This window comes from Solanum dulcamara, chromosome 9, assembly GCF_947179165.1.
Source record: "Solanum dulcamara chromosome 9, daSolDulc1.2, whole genome shotgun sequence".
Taxonomy (NCBI): domain Eukaryota; kingdom Viridiplantae; phylum Streptophyta; class Magnoliopsida; order Solanales; family Solanaceae; genus Solanum; species Solanum dulcamara.
The window spans coordinates 74,754,057-74,769,427 of NC_077245.1; the positions used below are offsets into that span (position 1 = coordinate 74,754,057).

Genomic DNA, 15,371 nt, shown 5'->3' on the forward strand with positions numbered 1-15,371 from the left:
ATTGTTCTATTCAAAAATGTACAAAAAAATTATTGTTTCCCACACTCAAAATATTACAGGGCTAATTTTATTTTATTTATTAATGTAAAATTTAGTTGAGTGATATTTTAATGTAAAATTTAGTTGGGTGATTTAAAGATAAAAACCCTAAGTCCACTAACATTATTGTTACAAAACAAACTTGACGACTTTTGTTTCATAATCTCATAGTTTGAGATAATTACTCAAATATTTGTGATGAAACCTTGCTGCTAGATTTTTATTTCCATTAGGCGTTTGATATTTCAACTCTGACTAATAATAGAGATCTCTGATTAAGGTGAATTTGATCTAAAAATAGTTGCAACTTACAAGTATTAGAATGAAACGCCGTCGTCAATGCAAATTGTTTGTTTGTGAGGAAATCATAATCAATATACTGTATCGTTTGCCTTTAAAATCACTAGCAGAGTTTCAATGCATATCGAAGAATTGGCGAAAGTACATTGCTGAAATTTACAGGTGTCGTTTCCAGTGGCCTGAACCCTATCTAATCGGTTTCTTCTGCGTAGAGAAACGTTCACAAAGTCGTTTCTTCTTCTCCTTGAAGGAATCACCACTTGTAATCGGTACTAGTTTGGATAAATCAGTCAATTTTATTGGCGAGAGTGTGTATGTTATTGCTTCTTCCAATGGTTTTCTACTATGCAATGAGCTTAGAAGTAGGCAGAGGGTTTATTATGTTTATAATCCTATCACAAGGCAGCGTTTGGATCTCCCTAAAACTCCAATCTCTATGGATGATCCATATGTTGGATTTACCTGTGAGGTAGACGAGAATGACTCTGTCTCGATTACTATAGTTCGTTATGTAATTCTCTTCCAGCAAGTGGGGATAAGTTCCAGTATATTTTAACAATTGAAAGTTTCTCTTCAGAGATTAATCTAATTGTTGATGTACCTGTTGCATTGTGTCCTTCTTGGGATGAGACTTCGTCATCCTCGGCTGGTGTAATTGATGGAGTTTTTTTTTTGGCTTAATTATAGATTGATCACTGTTTATGATAGCGTAAAAAAGTGTTTTTGGGCTTTGGAATTGCCTCAAAGCATCTATTTTCCTGGTAGTCATTGTCTTGGATTATCAGGCGGGGAACTCTGTTTTGCATCGAATTTTTGGACAACCATCACTTGTTGGCGACTCAAACAATTTTCCTAGTCGAGATAATGCAGAATGGGTTATGAAGTATATTATAAATGTTGCTACTGTAATTAAAAAATGTCCGAAGGATTTTGGAATTGGAGGCAGTAGTACTAAGGTTCAGAACATGGTTTTTCATCCTGCTCTTTCGCACATCTTGTATTTGCAAATAAAAGGCAAGGTTATTTCTTATGACGTGAAAACACATACTACAAATTGTTTTCCTATGAGTGGCCTCAATGGCCGTGTCTTCTGTTGCAGGTATTACTAACATTTACTTATTTAGTATTCTATCTACTTTGAAGTTAAACATAGATAAAGGACTAATTTCAATTGTTAATGAGAACTACAAGTTTTATAGTGTTGCTTAGTGTTAGTGACTAGAGCCTGAAAGCTAATGCATTGTGGTAGGCTGCCTTTAAGTGAGTTCAAATGCAATAAAAGTTATCATGATTTCAATGAATCCTTCTCATTAGCCTAATATATCAGGCTAATAAAATAACAGGTTAATGTAACAAGTAATAAAATCTTTAAAGTTAAAATAGTTAGAGGAGAAACTGGTAGACCAAGTGAAGATTGAGAAAAAATAGTTTGGATGGCCGAGGAAGTACCGGTATCGAAGGCTGTGGTTGATTTTGTAATACATAATAAGTCGAGGTTACAGGCTTACGAACTAATACAATTATACATACTCCGAGAAATATGTGTAATATAGAATGTCAACTAGAATTTCTCATGGCTTCTTTTTCATAATCACCATATAGCATTGGTGGTATTGGTGATACGGTAAATAGAGGCATTGGTTGCTTTTTTCGCAACTCCAAGGTTAATTGGATACTAGGATTCTCTGAACACTTACTAATTGCGAACTATGTAGTGATGATCTAGAGGCCTTGTTGCAAGCTTAGATCTAGCACACAGCCATGGTTTCATTCCCCTTAACATATTTCTAGATGCTCAGGAAGTCATTAACATGTTAGTCAATGATAGCTTACGTTATGCTAATATCATTTGTGATTGCAGGGAACAATACATGTTGGCAGATTGTTTGGCCGAGTACAGATGAAGCAGCATAAGTGGAGGTAAAATTATGATTTTTAACAGTCCCCCCTTCTTTTTTTCTTTATCTGTTTGAAGTAGATGAAATAGGAACCATCTTTTTGTTTGCGCCTTTTTTGTAATGCCCAAATAGTGGGCCGAGGTTTTTCTTCTGTTCATGCTGATTATGACTTCTCATATTATACAACTGTGTGGCTGGCGCGATGATGTTCCCTGTGCTGGCGTTTAATAGTTAAATATAGTTACTATCTTTTGGACCAAAAAAAACAATCCTAGGTATAGTTTATTTGAAACCTTTAGATTATTGGCATACCACCCGCTATTGAAGATTGACTTGGCTATTTGGTAGTATCACAGGTAATGCAGTGTGTGAACAAAATCTCACCTTCAAATGGCAATTGGAAGTGCCAATTCCTCCCACAACTTTGTTAGCTTACCACCAAATCTCACCTTTACATGGTCATACCCTTCTGCCTACATCCGACCAATTCAGCCTTCAATTGATGCATTTGGGGACTGTTCATGACCGCAAAATGATCAGGATACTATTTGACAATTCCTAAGCTTCCTCTCTATGCCATATAGTCTAGCAAACTGTAGGTTCAATGGTGTTGCAAATCCACGATACCAACAAAGAATTTATAATCCACCAGTTTTTTAGATCCGACAACTCCTCGCTTGGCTTTTTGAAGTTTTGAAGAACCGAACGTCCATTCCTAGTTTTAAGTTGTTATGACAAAATTAAAAAGTTCATTCCTAGTTTTAAGTTGTTATGACAAAATTAAAAAGTTAATACACCCTTCGCTCCATTTTAGTTAGAAATCAAGATACAATTAATTGTTTATTTCCATTTCTATTTTTACTCAATTAATCTGAAGAAAAATTAATGAATGTCGTGAAAAAGAGAATAGTATTAACATTGAAGTAGAGGGGTTCCACTTTTTCATTTTCCCGTTAGGGTTAGATATTTCTAGTCAGATTAATCGGTGCTTGGAAGTTGAACCGAGACCTCTAATTGATTAGGGTGAAGTTCGAATGGAGTCTTTACTAATCGCATCTCTTCTTTTCTTTCCAAAAATCAGGTGATTCTTTGTCCAACTGAAACATCTTCTATCCGATTTCGCCCTTGAGTGAACATCAATCTTGCTCGTCTTCGACTAGCCTAGAGCCAAGAGCTTCCACTCTTCCTCCTAAGCGAGCGAGCATCAACTGCTCCGCTTTGGAGAGAGTTATAGGTAGCTGGTCTACTCCTTCCCTTGGATCCGGGGCCGGTTTCGCCTCTGGTGGAGGAGGTAAATTCAAATCCATAGGCACCTAAGCGGTCTCGACATCTTGTTGATATTAATTGACGTCTTCATTCTTTGTTGGAATAGTAGTTGCAACTTGCAAGAAGTATTAGAATGGAACATCGTCAATGCAAATTGTTTGTTCCTCAGGAAATCATAATCAATATACTGAATCGTTTGCCTCTGAAATCGCTAGCCAGGTTTAAATGCATATCAAAGAACTGGGGCGAAAATATATTGCTGAAATCCTTTGAATGACAGTTTTCCTATAAATGAGTAAATGAAATCTGATCTGTCATATTTTTGCTACGACTAAAATGATCTGTTCGGTTCGGTTCGGTTCAGTATGGGCCTGATAAAATGAAATTCGATTAAATTAAACAATGACCCTTCGTTCATTGTTATAGCAAAAAATGGCCCAACTTCGGTCTAGTATGGGCCTCGATATAATGAAATTTGAGTAAATTAAACAAAATAGCCCTTCGCTCATTGTTATAACAAAAATGGCCCAACTTGGGTCCAATATGGGCCTGATATAATGAAATTCGAGTAAATTAAACAAAATAACCCTTGGTTCATTGTTATAATAAAAAATGGCCCAACTTCGGTCCAATATGGGCCTGATATAACCACGTAGCCCCTTATTTTTCTCCTTGTTGCCACCATCGCCCTTTGTGTGGAGCAATTTGATCTCGAGCTATATTTAGAGGAAGATTTGAGGTAATGTCTGTTGAAATTTGTCATTGAAGAGTTGTGAATCGTTTCGAGTGAGTAATAAATAAAAAGAATTAAGATCTATAATTATTTTTTCCAAAGAAAAGGGCATGTAAAAGAGAACATTAGATTTTCTTGAAAAAAATGTGAAAGGAGAGAAGCATCAATAGGTTTGCTACGCAGGAGAGATGGCACTAAACAAAGAGCTTTGGCTTCTTTGCACAGTATCATCCTCTAAATATTTTGGATGAAAACCAAAGGAAGGGAGTGATTGACGATGATATCACATATTGTATAGGTGAGAGATGGACGAAATAGAGGCTCACCTAGAATAACAATGAACTGGAAAATGTAGCAGGGAATTAGTAACAAATGTTGAATAATACCAACTACTACTAATCTACAGATTTCAAATAAGCCACCACAACTAGAATTGTTGTATTTTTTGGCTCCAAAAGAAAGTAATTACATTAACTATGAAATATCGTTATAGGGAACATGATTCCATTGTGCCAGCCACACAGACATGCTAATAGAACCGATGTCAACGGAACTTCTTTTGCACAACAAGGGTCATCCCTCCCTACTATAAGTCTAAAAAGAAGTCCACAAGAAGTTATATATATCTAAGTTCAAAGTAAATACATAAATGTTAGTATTAGAATCAGGGCATTTTCACTTGCAAATCTGTCTTTCAGAGTTTTGAGACAGAAGAAACCCCTCAATCCAGGGCTAACTAGAATATGGCATAAAGATTTACCCTTCAAAATTTCTTTCACAGTTCAACATCGCTTAAGAAAAGGCAATGAAGTTGCGGATCTTTATCTACTCACTTTGTTTCAATTTATGTGACACACTTTTATGTTTAGTCATTCTCTAAAAGAATGACACATTTCTGTATTTAACTATGAAATATCTGTTTTACCCTTAATAAGATGATGAATATTCATGCAAACATCTATTACTTGTTTTAAACCACAAGTTTCAAAAGTCCGTCTTTCTTTCTTTCTTGAACTCCGTGTCAAATCAAATAACATCACATAAATTGAGACAGAGGGAGTATAACACTCACTGAGAAGGTAATTTTCCTTCAGGAATATCATACTTCCGACCCATACTGCATCTCGACTAGGAAAATTGTTGAGTCGCCAACAAGTGATGGTCCAACCATTCGATGCAAATTAGAGTTCCCCACCTGATAAACCGAGAAAACAATAACCAGGATAGATCACACACCACATTTGAGCTAATTTCAAAGCCCAAAAACACTTCTTTACACTATCATAAACAGTCATCCCTTGTCCAAAATTATCAAGCCAACAGAATACTCCAATCGACTATGCACAAAGCTTGACTAAGAAGGGAGGAAGTTGACGATGATGACGAAATCTCATCCTTAGAAGGGTACAATGGATAAGGTAAATCATGAATGAGATTAATTATTAGGAGTTCCACACATTAGTCTCCTAAGAAAAACTTTCAATTGTTATGCTGGACTGATACTTTTCCCAAATTACATAACGAACTATAGTAAATGCGACCGAATCATCTTCATCTACCTTACAAGTAAATCCAACCTATGGATCATCAAAAATAATTCGAGTTTTAGGGAGATCCAAACGTTGCCTTGTGGTAGGATTATAGACATAATAAATCATTTGCCAGCTTCTAAGCTTATTGCATAGTAGAAAACCATTGGAAGAAGCAACAACATATACTCTCTCGCTGATGAAATTGACTGATTCATCCAAACTAGTACCGATTATAAGTGGTGATTTCTTCGATGAGAAGAAGAAATGAGGACTTTTTCTTTTTGAGAAAGAAGAGGTTACTGGACAAGCGAAAGAGATGCCGAAAGAGCAGATTTTGCAAACGTTTCTCTACGCAAAAGAAAAACCAATTAGATAAGGTTCAGGGCACCCGAGAAGAATAATTTGCATAGACGGATATATCCGAGAAGAGATGGATGTATCAGAGAAGGGATAAGATATCCGGATATAGAAAGGACAGGAATATATCAGAGAGGACAAGGATATATTTGAGCGTGAGATAGAAATGTATGAAATATTTTAAAATATATGAAATTTTTTAGAAATTATGATAAAATAACGTTATTTTTGTCACGAAGGCATGATGGCATGGAGATGGAATCTTTGTGTAATAAAGCCCGTAATAAAGTTCAATTATTTTGGGAAATAAAAGCATACATCCATCATGGGTTGGACCCCATCGAATGTAATCCAATAGATCATGTGCTTTAAGTTCCATCACCCCATATGTTCCGACTGTAGTGAGAGGGAGTAACTTGTCTGGTCTAATGGTGTACTCATTTTTGTTACGGGAATAAAATGATCCTTCCTTAAAAATACAAAAAAAAAAAAAAAAAAACAAATATATATGCACACCGTAGTGGAGTTAAAAATTTATAGATTTTATCACTTTTTGCTTCTCAAGATTCAACATACATGAATCTTGATCACCATTTTTAAGATATACTTTTTCACAATATTGATAAGAAAAGAATTTTTGTATGATTTTTGAATAATTAAATTTTAATTATAAAATATTAAATTAATTTAATCTAATTTAATTTTAAAAATTAATTAAAGTAAAACGTGACAAATATATTTTGAGACTGATATAGTGCGATCTTTAAATGTATCCTAGAAATTAGTGGTAGAGAAACAAATAAATGTAACAACATATTTATATAAAGGCATGGGGTTTGAACTTTGAAAATGAAAATAAAAAATAAATAATTTTTGTGCGGAGCATTTTCTTTTTTAATCATTCTTATATTAAAATTAGTCAAACGTCTAAATAAATATTGAACATAGTAAAAAATTAGAAAAAATAATATTTTTTTCATTTTAAAAGAAATAATTTAATTTGACTTGATACATAATTTAAAAAATAAATAATATTTTTCAATCTTGTGGTTTTAAATTAAAGTTATGTCAAATATATCAAAATGTCCTTCAATCTTATGTTCTTAAACATGACACGTGAAAAATTGAAATTAATGAGTTGCAATAAAAAATAGGTCATTCTTAACAAGATTTTTTTTATTCTCAAAAATTCAAAAAGTTGGAATCTCTCATTAAAGATTAGAGGGATCTCAATCATCTCACCGCAACGTAACTGATATAAACTGTTCTTTTGTGCCCACTCCTTTTAAGTAAGGAAAATGAAAGGTGCTTTATATCTGGTTTTAATGCTTTCACCTTCCTCTGTCTTTTCTCTTCTTTTAATTTTCTTTCCTTCTCTATCAAAAATATCCAAATCCAAGAAGAAAAAAATTCCCTCTTCTTTCTCAAGAAAAATGTCATCATCCAGCTTAAATCATCAAGCAAACAATGGGCTCCCAATATGCCTTGCAGGGATCATGCGTCCTCTTCCTCTCTCCAAAGAGTAATTTTTCTCTTCTTACTCAGTCGGATTCAAGATTTAAATTTTATGTATTCTGAATTGTAGTATAGAGACATCAAGTGCTAGTAACTGCGTTTTTAAATGTACATTTTTGTGAATATTTAGTGTATTTTTTTGTCAAATGTCATAGTGAAATATTATTATAAAGTACGATTGTAATAGAGAGATATAATTTTATATGTGTGGATAATTTATTTGAACCGAAATCTATGGAATCAGTCGAAAAGACAAATTTAAGATTTAAACTCGATGAATTTGATCATTAAAGTCTTTAGCAATTAACTTACTGTACTTTTTGACTAATGACTTTATAACACAATATTTATTGAAATTTTAGTAATTTTTATAAGATTATTTTCTTCTGTTCAAATTGCAGGATGACGGATCACATCGGAAGAAGGGAGGCTATGAAAAAGCTAAGAGTTCAAATGGGAGGAAAATGGAAAACAGATCAAGTTAGAAGCCATGAAAGTGACTTTGAAACTGATTCAGATGTTATTGTTGCTCTTCTTTGTGATCTTTGTTTGTCTTGTACAGCAAAGGCTGCTTGATTCTAACTATCAAAAGTATTTATTTTAGTTTCTGGTTATGTACTATTTGGCAACTTTGTGATATATTTGGCTTAGATTTGTGTAACAGCCTACTAATGAGCTTTGATGTCCTGTATTGACATTCGACTAAATTTGGATTCGCGCATTGCAATGTTCATAACTAAGAGCAACGCGTCAAAATAAGTGAAGGAATTTCAATCATCCCACAATAACTCATGTTGATTTGAGTATGCAATTACTCATCCGTATTATCAGATCTACACTCTCCATCCCATACTAACAGTTAGTTTAGCTCCAAAAAACTTGTCCCAAAATATCACTTTGGAAATTCAAGATTATAATCAGCAAGTTTCAATTATACCCTTAACATTATAGAAGTAGTTATTTTTAATATTGATCAATTCTCCCAATTGTTTTTTTAAAAATACGGTAATTAAAGAAAAAAACTATACCTTGTATTCTTTATAACGACAATTAAAATGAGCCGGACTACTTTGATAGTATTAGAATAGCTAAAGCTTGTTGGGGTATAGAAAACGACAAACAAAATGTGGATAAAATTAATACACGTTTTCTATATAAACAACCAACAGTTTTGAGTAAGTAGAAACCCCACAACAGGCTGAGTTGTATAATTCAATGAAAGCAACAGTTTCTCTAATTGTCATGTAAATTGAAGCATGTTGAACTAGAGGGAATTTTTTTTTACCAAGTAGTATGTCTACTTTTTGAAACTGTAATTTATGTCTACTTTTTGAAACTGTAATTTTTTATGAGATAGGATCTAATGTACGTGCCACAACTCAAACGATGAAAGAAGAATCAAAAACCTCAGCACAACAACAAAACAAATGTACAAAAGGCTAAGGCATATATTAAAGATCAAAAGCTAACCCATGAAGCAACATCTTGTTGCTTCACTCAGGGGAGAGACTGGAACGGTAAAAGACCCAAGTTCCACACACGATACAGGCACAGAAGGTATATCGGACAGGCAGTTTTCCTAGTCATCTTCTTCATTCGAAAAATGCAAAACAATCGAAAAAAAGACGACTACAGAGAGACAAAGTACAAGGTTGAAAAAATAACAAATAGAGAGGTGCCAACAATGCCAAATCTCAAATGACACAGGAAAGAAATACTAATTTCGGGGAATCAAATTGGTTAATTTCTACAGGGCAAAGCTATGGAAAATTTAGTGGCAAGTAGAACTAATCAATAACAGAATAATAAAGGAAATATAACATGTCCCAAAAGCACAACATATTAAAACCATCTCCGCAGCTCATTTTGAAATTTGCTATAAAAAACCAGACATATAAAGGGCATCCAGAGGAGCTATTGTCACTGCCCATCAAGTAACTTGGATCAACCCAAATTGCTCAACTCCACTATCCTCAAAAAGAGGCTAGAGAACCATGACATAGCTTCTGGAGCCATATCTATGACCAGTAAAATGTTCAAAACAAAATTGAAAATAGCTAATGCAATTAAACAAAAATAGTTCATCAATGCAGAATCTCATCAAAAACAAATCACTTCTTCTTTTGAGCAGCCTTGGTGACTTTGGCACCAGTAGGGTCCTTCTTGTCAACGTTCTTGACAACACCAACAGCAACAGTTTGTCGCATGTCCCTCACAGCAAAACGTCCCAATGGTGGGTACTCAGCAAAGGTCTCAACAACCATGGGCTTGGTGGGAATCATCTTAACCATGCCAGCATCACCATTCTTCAAAAACTTGGGCTCCTTCTCAAGTTCCTTACCAGAACGTCGGTCAATCTTGGTCAAGATCTCAGCAAACTTGACAGCAATGTGGGAGGTGTGACAGTCAAGCACTGGAGCATATCCGTTTCCAATCTGACCGGGATGGTTCATGATGATGACTTGGGCAGTGAAGCTGGCAGCTCCCTTTGCTGGGTCATCTTTGGAGTTGGAAGCAACATAACCTCTCTTAAGATCCTTAACTGCAACATTCTTGACATTGAACCCAACATTGTCACCAGGAAGAGCCTCCTGAAGAGCCTCGTGGTGCATCTCAACAGATTTAACTTCAGTGGTCAGACCAGTTGGACCAAAAGTCACAACCATACCAGGCTTAATGACACCAGTTTCAACACGACCGACGGGCACAGTTCCAATACCACCAATCTTGTAGACATCCTGAAGTGGGAGACGGAGGGGCTTGTCTGAGGGCCTCTTGGGCTCATTAATCTGGTCAAGAGCATCAAGAAGGGTTGGGCCCTTGTACCAGTCAAGGTTGGTTGATCGCTCAATCATGTTGTCACCTTCAAAACCAGAGATGGGGACAAAGGGGATTTTGTCAGGGTTGTATCCTACCTTCTTGAGGTAGGAAGAAACTTCCTTCACAATTTCATCATACCTAGCCTTGGAGTATTTGGGGGTGGTGGCATCCATCTGCAGAAGGCATACAACAAAATTAGCAAATCTGAAACATTACTTGTCCATTAACATAAAATTGAACAATAAAAGAGACCTTGTTACAGCAGCAAATCATTTGCTTGACACCAAGGGTGAAAGCAAGCAATGCGTGCTCACGGGTCTGTCCATCCTTGGAGATACCAGCTTCAAAACCACCAGTTGTGGAATCAATGATGAGGACAGCACAGTCAGCCTGAGATGTACCAGTAATCATGTTCTTGATGAAATCCCTGTGTCCAGGGGCATCAATCACAGTGCAGTAGTACTTTGTGGTCTCAAACTTCCACAAGGCAATATCAATGGTAATACCACGTTCACGCTCAGCCTTGAGCTTGTCAAGCACCCACGCATACTTGAAGGACCTCTTGTTCATCTCAGCTGCTTCTTTCTCAAACCTCTCAATGACACGCTTGTCAATACCACCAAGCTTGTAGATCAAGTGACCAGTAGTAGTCGACTTTCCAGAGTCGACATGTCCAATGACAACAATGCTAATGTGAATTTTCTCTTTACCCATGATGCCTAAAAAACTGCATAAAGCACCACAATCATGATATGAAACACAGGGGTTACTCAAATGTCATATTTACTCAATTAAGCATCTGCTAGTACCCAATAGATTATCAGAGATACTATTCAATGCAAACTTAAATTGACAACCTTGTTACTCTAGTTGCATGCATTCAAATGAAAGATTCTAAGAACTAGCCATTATTAATAAACAGATGCTATTCTATGCACACTTAAGAAATCAACTACTTTGTTAAGCAAAATGCTTACACTAAATGAAAGATTCTAAAACCTGGCCATTATTAATAAATAAATAGATCCATTATTAAACCGCTATAGACCTACTTGTAGAGTACAGATTTTTTTACCAAAAATCTCAATAGATCTGAAATACAAAAGCATATATAAATCAAAATTAAACAAGTATAAACCTCACACTCATACCATAAAAAAAATTAAAAAGTTTTGCAAGATAATTTAAAGCTATAGATTGAATCTAAACTCATTTATACGGACATACAAGACACAAATCATGCAGATTTTATCTCAGAATGAAAGGTTCATAACTTACGACACCGATAAAGAGTAAAATTGAACTGAGAAACTTGCAAATATTCATACCATATATCTTCAACAAAGACAAAACAAATCTCAGAGAAACACAGACTAATTTGCCATAACTGAAAATCACATAATATTCAAATCTTATATGTTCAACACAATTTAAGCAAATCTCAGAAAAACAGAGACAATTTGGCATAACTTAAACTGAAAATTCCATGAATATTCAAATCTCATATCATCAACACAACCTAGACAAATCTCAGAGAAAAACACATAATTTTGGCATAACTTAAACTGAAACTTACATGAATATTCAAATCTGATATCATCAAACATATGATAGACAAATCTAAGAGAAACACATACTAATTTTCAATTATTACTAACAAAACATATATCTATTACCAGATTTTCGCATCAATATCATACAATCTGAAAGGAAAATACAAGAGAAAATGCAATAGATCTAACCTTTCGAAATCCGAAGACAGAAATGAGAGAGAGAGATTGACTAAAACCCTTGCCGCTTGTAGAGAAAAACAACGCAAACCAGAAGTAGGGTTTCAAGTGAAGTATGAGAAGACATTTTATAGTGGTGAGAGCATATTAGCTAGGGCTTTCTGTGCGGCACTCTCTGTCTATGTAATTACATAAATACCCCTGTGGTTTATATATAATTTCCTTAGGTAAGTGCTTGATAAGTGGTATAAGTATAATAATCGCAGCCCGCAGATCCACATATGATTTGAGGTATTAATTAATTCTAAGATTATTTTATTTTGTACTAAAATAATAGTGGGATGATTACTATCTCATAACTAATAAGAAGGTATAATAGAATAATCTCATAACATATAATCCATAAAATATATTTACTTATCTTATTTTGTATATCAAAAAATATTTGTATTATAAGTAAATTGAGTTGTATTCAGATTCGTTAAATGAAACAAGTCTTGGATGCTTGAAACATTATCCAAAAGAAAAAATCCATCATAAAAATTAGACAGTATACTTGAAACATATAGTAATTTAATTTAAATTATCAGATTAATTGAAATTAGATCTACTTGACTCCCTTTTGAAGGCTCTAATTTATTCTACTTCTTTGGGGAGTCGCGAGGTGTTGACCGTCATTTCTTCGTTCTTATATCAATTTGTGAATGATTTATGTTCGTGTTGCTGATCAGTATCTTAAAATTTTTTGGACATCTTATCGATAAGTATAAGCTAGAAGAGCAAAAATGGACACACCTATAGTGTATTGGACGGTCAGTTCATATGAGCCTACATCTAGGTAGATAGAGTTATTATGTAAATGTACAAGTTGAATAAGTTGAGGTGCGTTCAACTTGGCATGGTACCATGATTGAAAGAAATGATGGTGATTGTTGTCTTCTTGTTGGGGTTGTTAAAGGAAGTGGTTGTTTAAGTGGAGAAAGGTAGATGAGCAGGCCAATTATCTACTGAACTTTGAAACTGGAATTGCGGATTCTCGATTATCAACAACAACAACATATCAATCTCAAACAAGTTTGTTCGGCTATATAAATTCTCACTTCTCCATTTAACCTCAAAATATGGTTCTATTTCTTCCATTGTGCCCTATCTTTATAAGTCTACATTGATCTCAAGATATTGTAGGTCTTTCGAGACAACTTACTATTATGTCTGAAAAAGACGATTTAAAATTAATTTCAACTTTATAGAGAAAAAATCAATTTTAGAAAAGAAGAGTTGCCACTTAATTTTTTAAAGAAATTAAGAAAACTTAATTTAAAAGACCATAACAGATTTAAGTCTTAAAAATTCAGAGAAAAAGATATGAGGTTCTTATTTCCACTTTGAGAAGGTGTTAAGCATTCAAAGTGGTCTCTAACGTGCGGTTATCCGACGATTTAAAAATTATTTACTAACTTTTAAAAATATTAATTTAAAAGTAGACGAAGACTTTAAAATTATTTTTTGAAAAAAATGATCAAACTTAAATATTGAAAATAATATACATGTATAAAAAAAAGTAAAGTTTACCAAATGCCTAAATAAAGGTAGAAAATCGTCTAAAGAGTAAATTAACATGAATTGATTTATCTTTAGGGAAATATAATTAAGTTAAAACAAATTAAATTTAATATCTAAGCAAGCATAAATAACATAAGTGAATAAATTATTACAACCCGACTTAATATAAATAAATAATAAATAACACATGAAAATATTGTCCGACACTTAGTTTCTGTACGCTGGACTAAGCTGTTGGGCCATCTGCGTTTTGGGCTTTAAGCACAATTCCACTGTATATCGCAATTGTATACGCACTGTATATCGGAATGTATATACACTGTATAGAGTGTAAACAACTTTATTTCTGTATATCGAATTGTATACACACAGTATACAACCTATTTGTTTCCTGTATCTGATGTATATCACTATTTATCAAACTGTATATATACTGTATATCAGTGTATACAATATTATTTTCTTGCATATCAGACTATATAGATACTATATATCAGTGTATACGATACTGTTTTCCACCTGTATTCCATGTATACAGCCCAATATCAATATATAAATCATGAATATTACCTTCTTTTCCATTTATCAACTTTCCAGCAATTCAAACAAGATGATGGAAGACTTAAAACTCAACAATATACAATGATGGGGTCCAAAGATGGACTCGAATTGGTATCACGTGCACCAAAATAAAATTACATAAGCATTTACTTATTGTAAGCTAAAACAAGGAACATATCATGATATTTTAAGTTATCAAATTGATGAGCATCCTAGAAGTGACTAACAACATGCATATATGTGGACAAAGGAAAGGAAAGAAAAAATATATTCAAGTAACTAAAGAACACGGATTTAATATGTACGCTATACTAGCTCAAATTTTAAAGAAAAAATTAAATCAATTAGGCCATGAAAGTTCTAATTGAATAATAACTTTAATCATATTTTTGTTATCTAAATCATGTTAAAAGAAAAAATTTAAAAACATGAAAATCTATGTTGTCAAAGGAAACTATTTGAAAAAATAATGAACAAAACTAAGATCTTTCATGAAATAATCCTAACACATGATAACTAATTAATTATAACATATGCTAACTATAAAAAATTTCTATCATTAATCTAATTATTCTTAATACATGCTAACTAAAAAAAACAAGACTACAAATTAACTAAATATAGAACATGAAATAATGAAATAAAATAAAGCTGATTTTTTTTACCTCTTTCTAGACAGCAAGACTGAAAACGATGAGCAAAAGACAACTTCGCCACCATTCAAGAACTTAATGGAACTTCAATCTACAAAAAAATAATAATTTAGACTCGAATCTTTGTGGGTCCGATGTTATAAGAACACTGTTCTTAGCTTAAATTTCGACTTCAATCTCCTATTTCCTTTGAAGAAAAATATAGATTGAAAGCTATAAATTTTTACAACTTTTAGGTTGGGGACAAGAGTCCAAAATCCTAACCAAGTTAAGAAAATTTCTAACTTTGGGTGGCTAAAAAAATCTCCCACTTCTTCTCCCTTCTTAATAAGAATATGAGCCTTTATATAGGCTCCAAAAACTTCAAATTTTCATACAATTTTCGATGTGGGAGGTTGGAGATT

At 33.7% G+C, this 15,371-nt stretch overlaps 2 protein-coding genes and 1 pseudogene across 2 annotated transcripts; 2 read left to right on the plus strand and 1 right to left on the minus strand.

Annotated features, from left to right (window-relative positions):
- Positions 1-361: 361 nt before the first annotated feature.
- On the plus strand, positions 362-2,488 carry LOC129904154 (F-box protein At1g52495-like; annotated as a pseudogene).
- Positions 2,489-7,432: 4,944 nt separating this feature from the next.
- LOC129903462 (uncharacterized) lies at positions 7,433-8,331 on the plus strand. The gene is made up of 2 exons (XM_055979022.1): positions 7,433-7,647; positions 8,042-8,331. Exons 1-2 carry the CDS (start codon positions 7,451-7,453, stop codon positions 8,214-8,216), a joined length of 372 nt encoding a protein of 123 aa, XP_055834997.1. The 5' UTR covers positions 7,433-7,450; the 3' UTR covers positions 8,217-8,331.
- Positions 8,332-9,480: 1,149 nt separating this feature from the next.
- Positions 9,481-12,348, minus strand: LOC129902188 (elongation factor 1-alpha-like). Its single transcript, XM_055977269.1, has 3 exons — positions 12,203-12,348; positions 10,713-11,187; positions 9,481-10,633 (listed from the first exon to the last, which is right to left on the minus strand). Exons 2-3 carry the CDS (start codon positions 11,172-11,174, stop codon positions 9,752-9,754), a joined length of 1,344 nt encoding a protein of 447 aa, XP_055833244.1. The 5' UTR covers positions 11,175-11,187; positions 12,203-12,348; the 3' UTR covers positions 9,481-9,751.
- Between the last annotated feature and the right edge of the window lie 3,023 nt (positions 12,349-15,371).

Bases quoted from the DNA above. Each gene is read 5' to 3' on its own strand.
- LOC129903462 (XM_055979022.1), top strand. From the start codon at position 7,451: ATGCTTTCACCTTCCTCTGTCTTTTCTCTTCTTTTAATTTTCTTTCCT. The intron at 7,648-8,041 runs GTAATTTTTCTC...TTCAAATTGCAG, and splicing joins CCTCTTCCTCTCTCCAAAGA to GATGACGGATCACATCGGAA.
- LOC129902188 (XM_055977269.1), bottom strand. From the start codon at position 11,174: ATGGGTAAAGAGAAAATTCACATTAGCATTGTTGTCATTGGACATGTC. The intron at 10,634-10,712 runs GTCTCTTTTATT...TGCCTTCTGCAG, and splicing joins TGATTTGCTGCTGTAACAAG to ATGGATGCCACCACCCCCAA.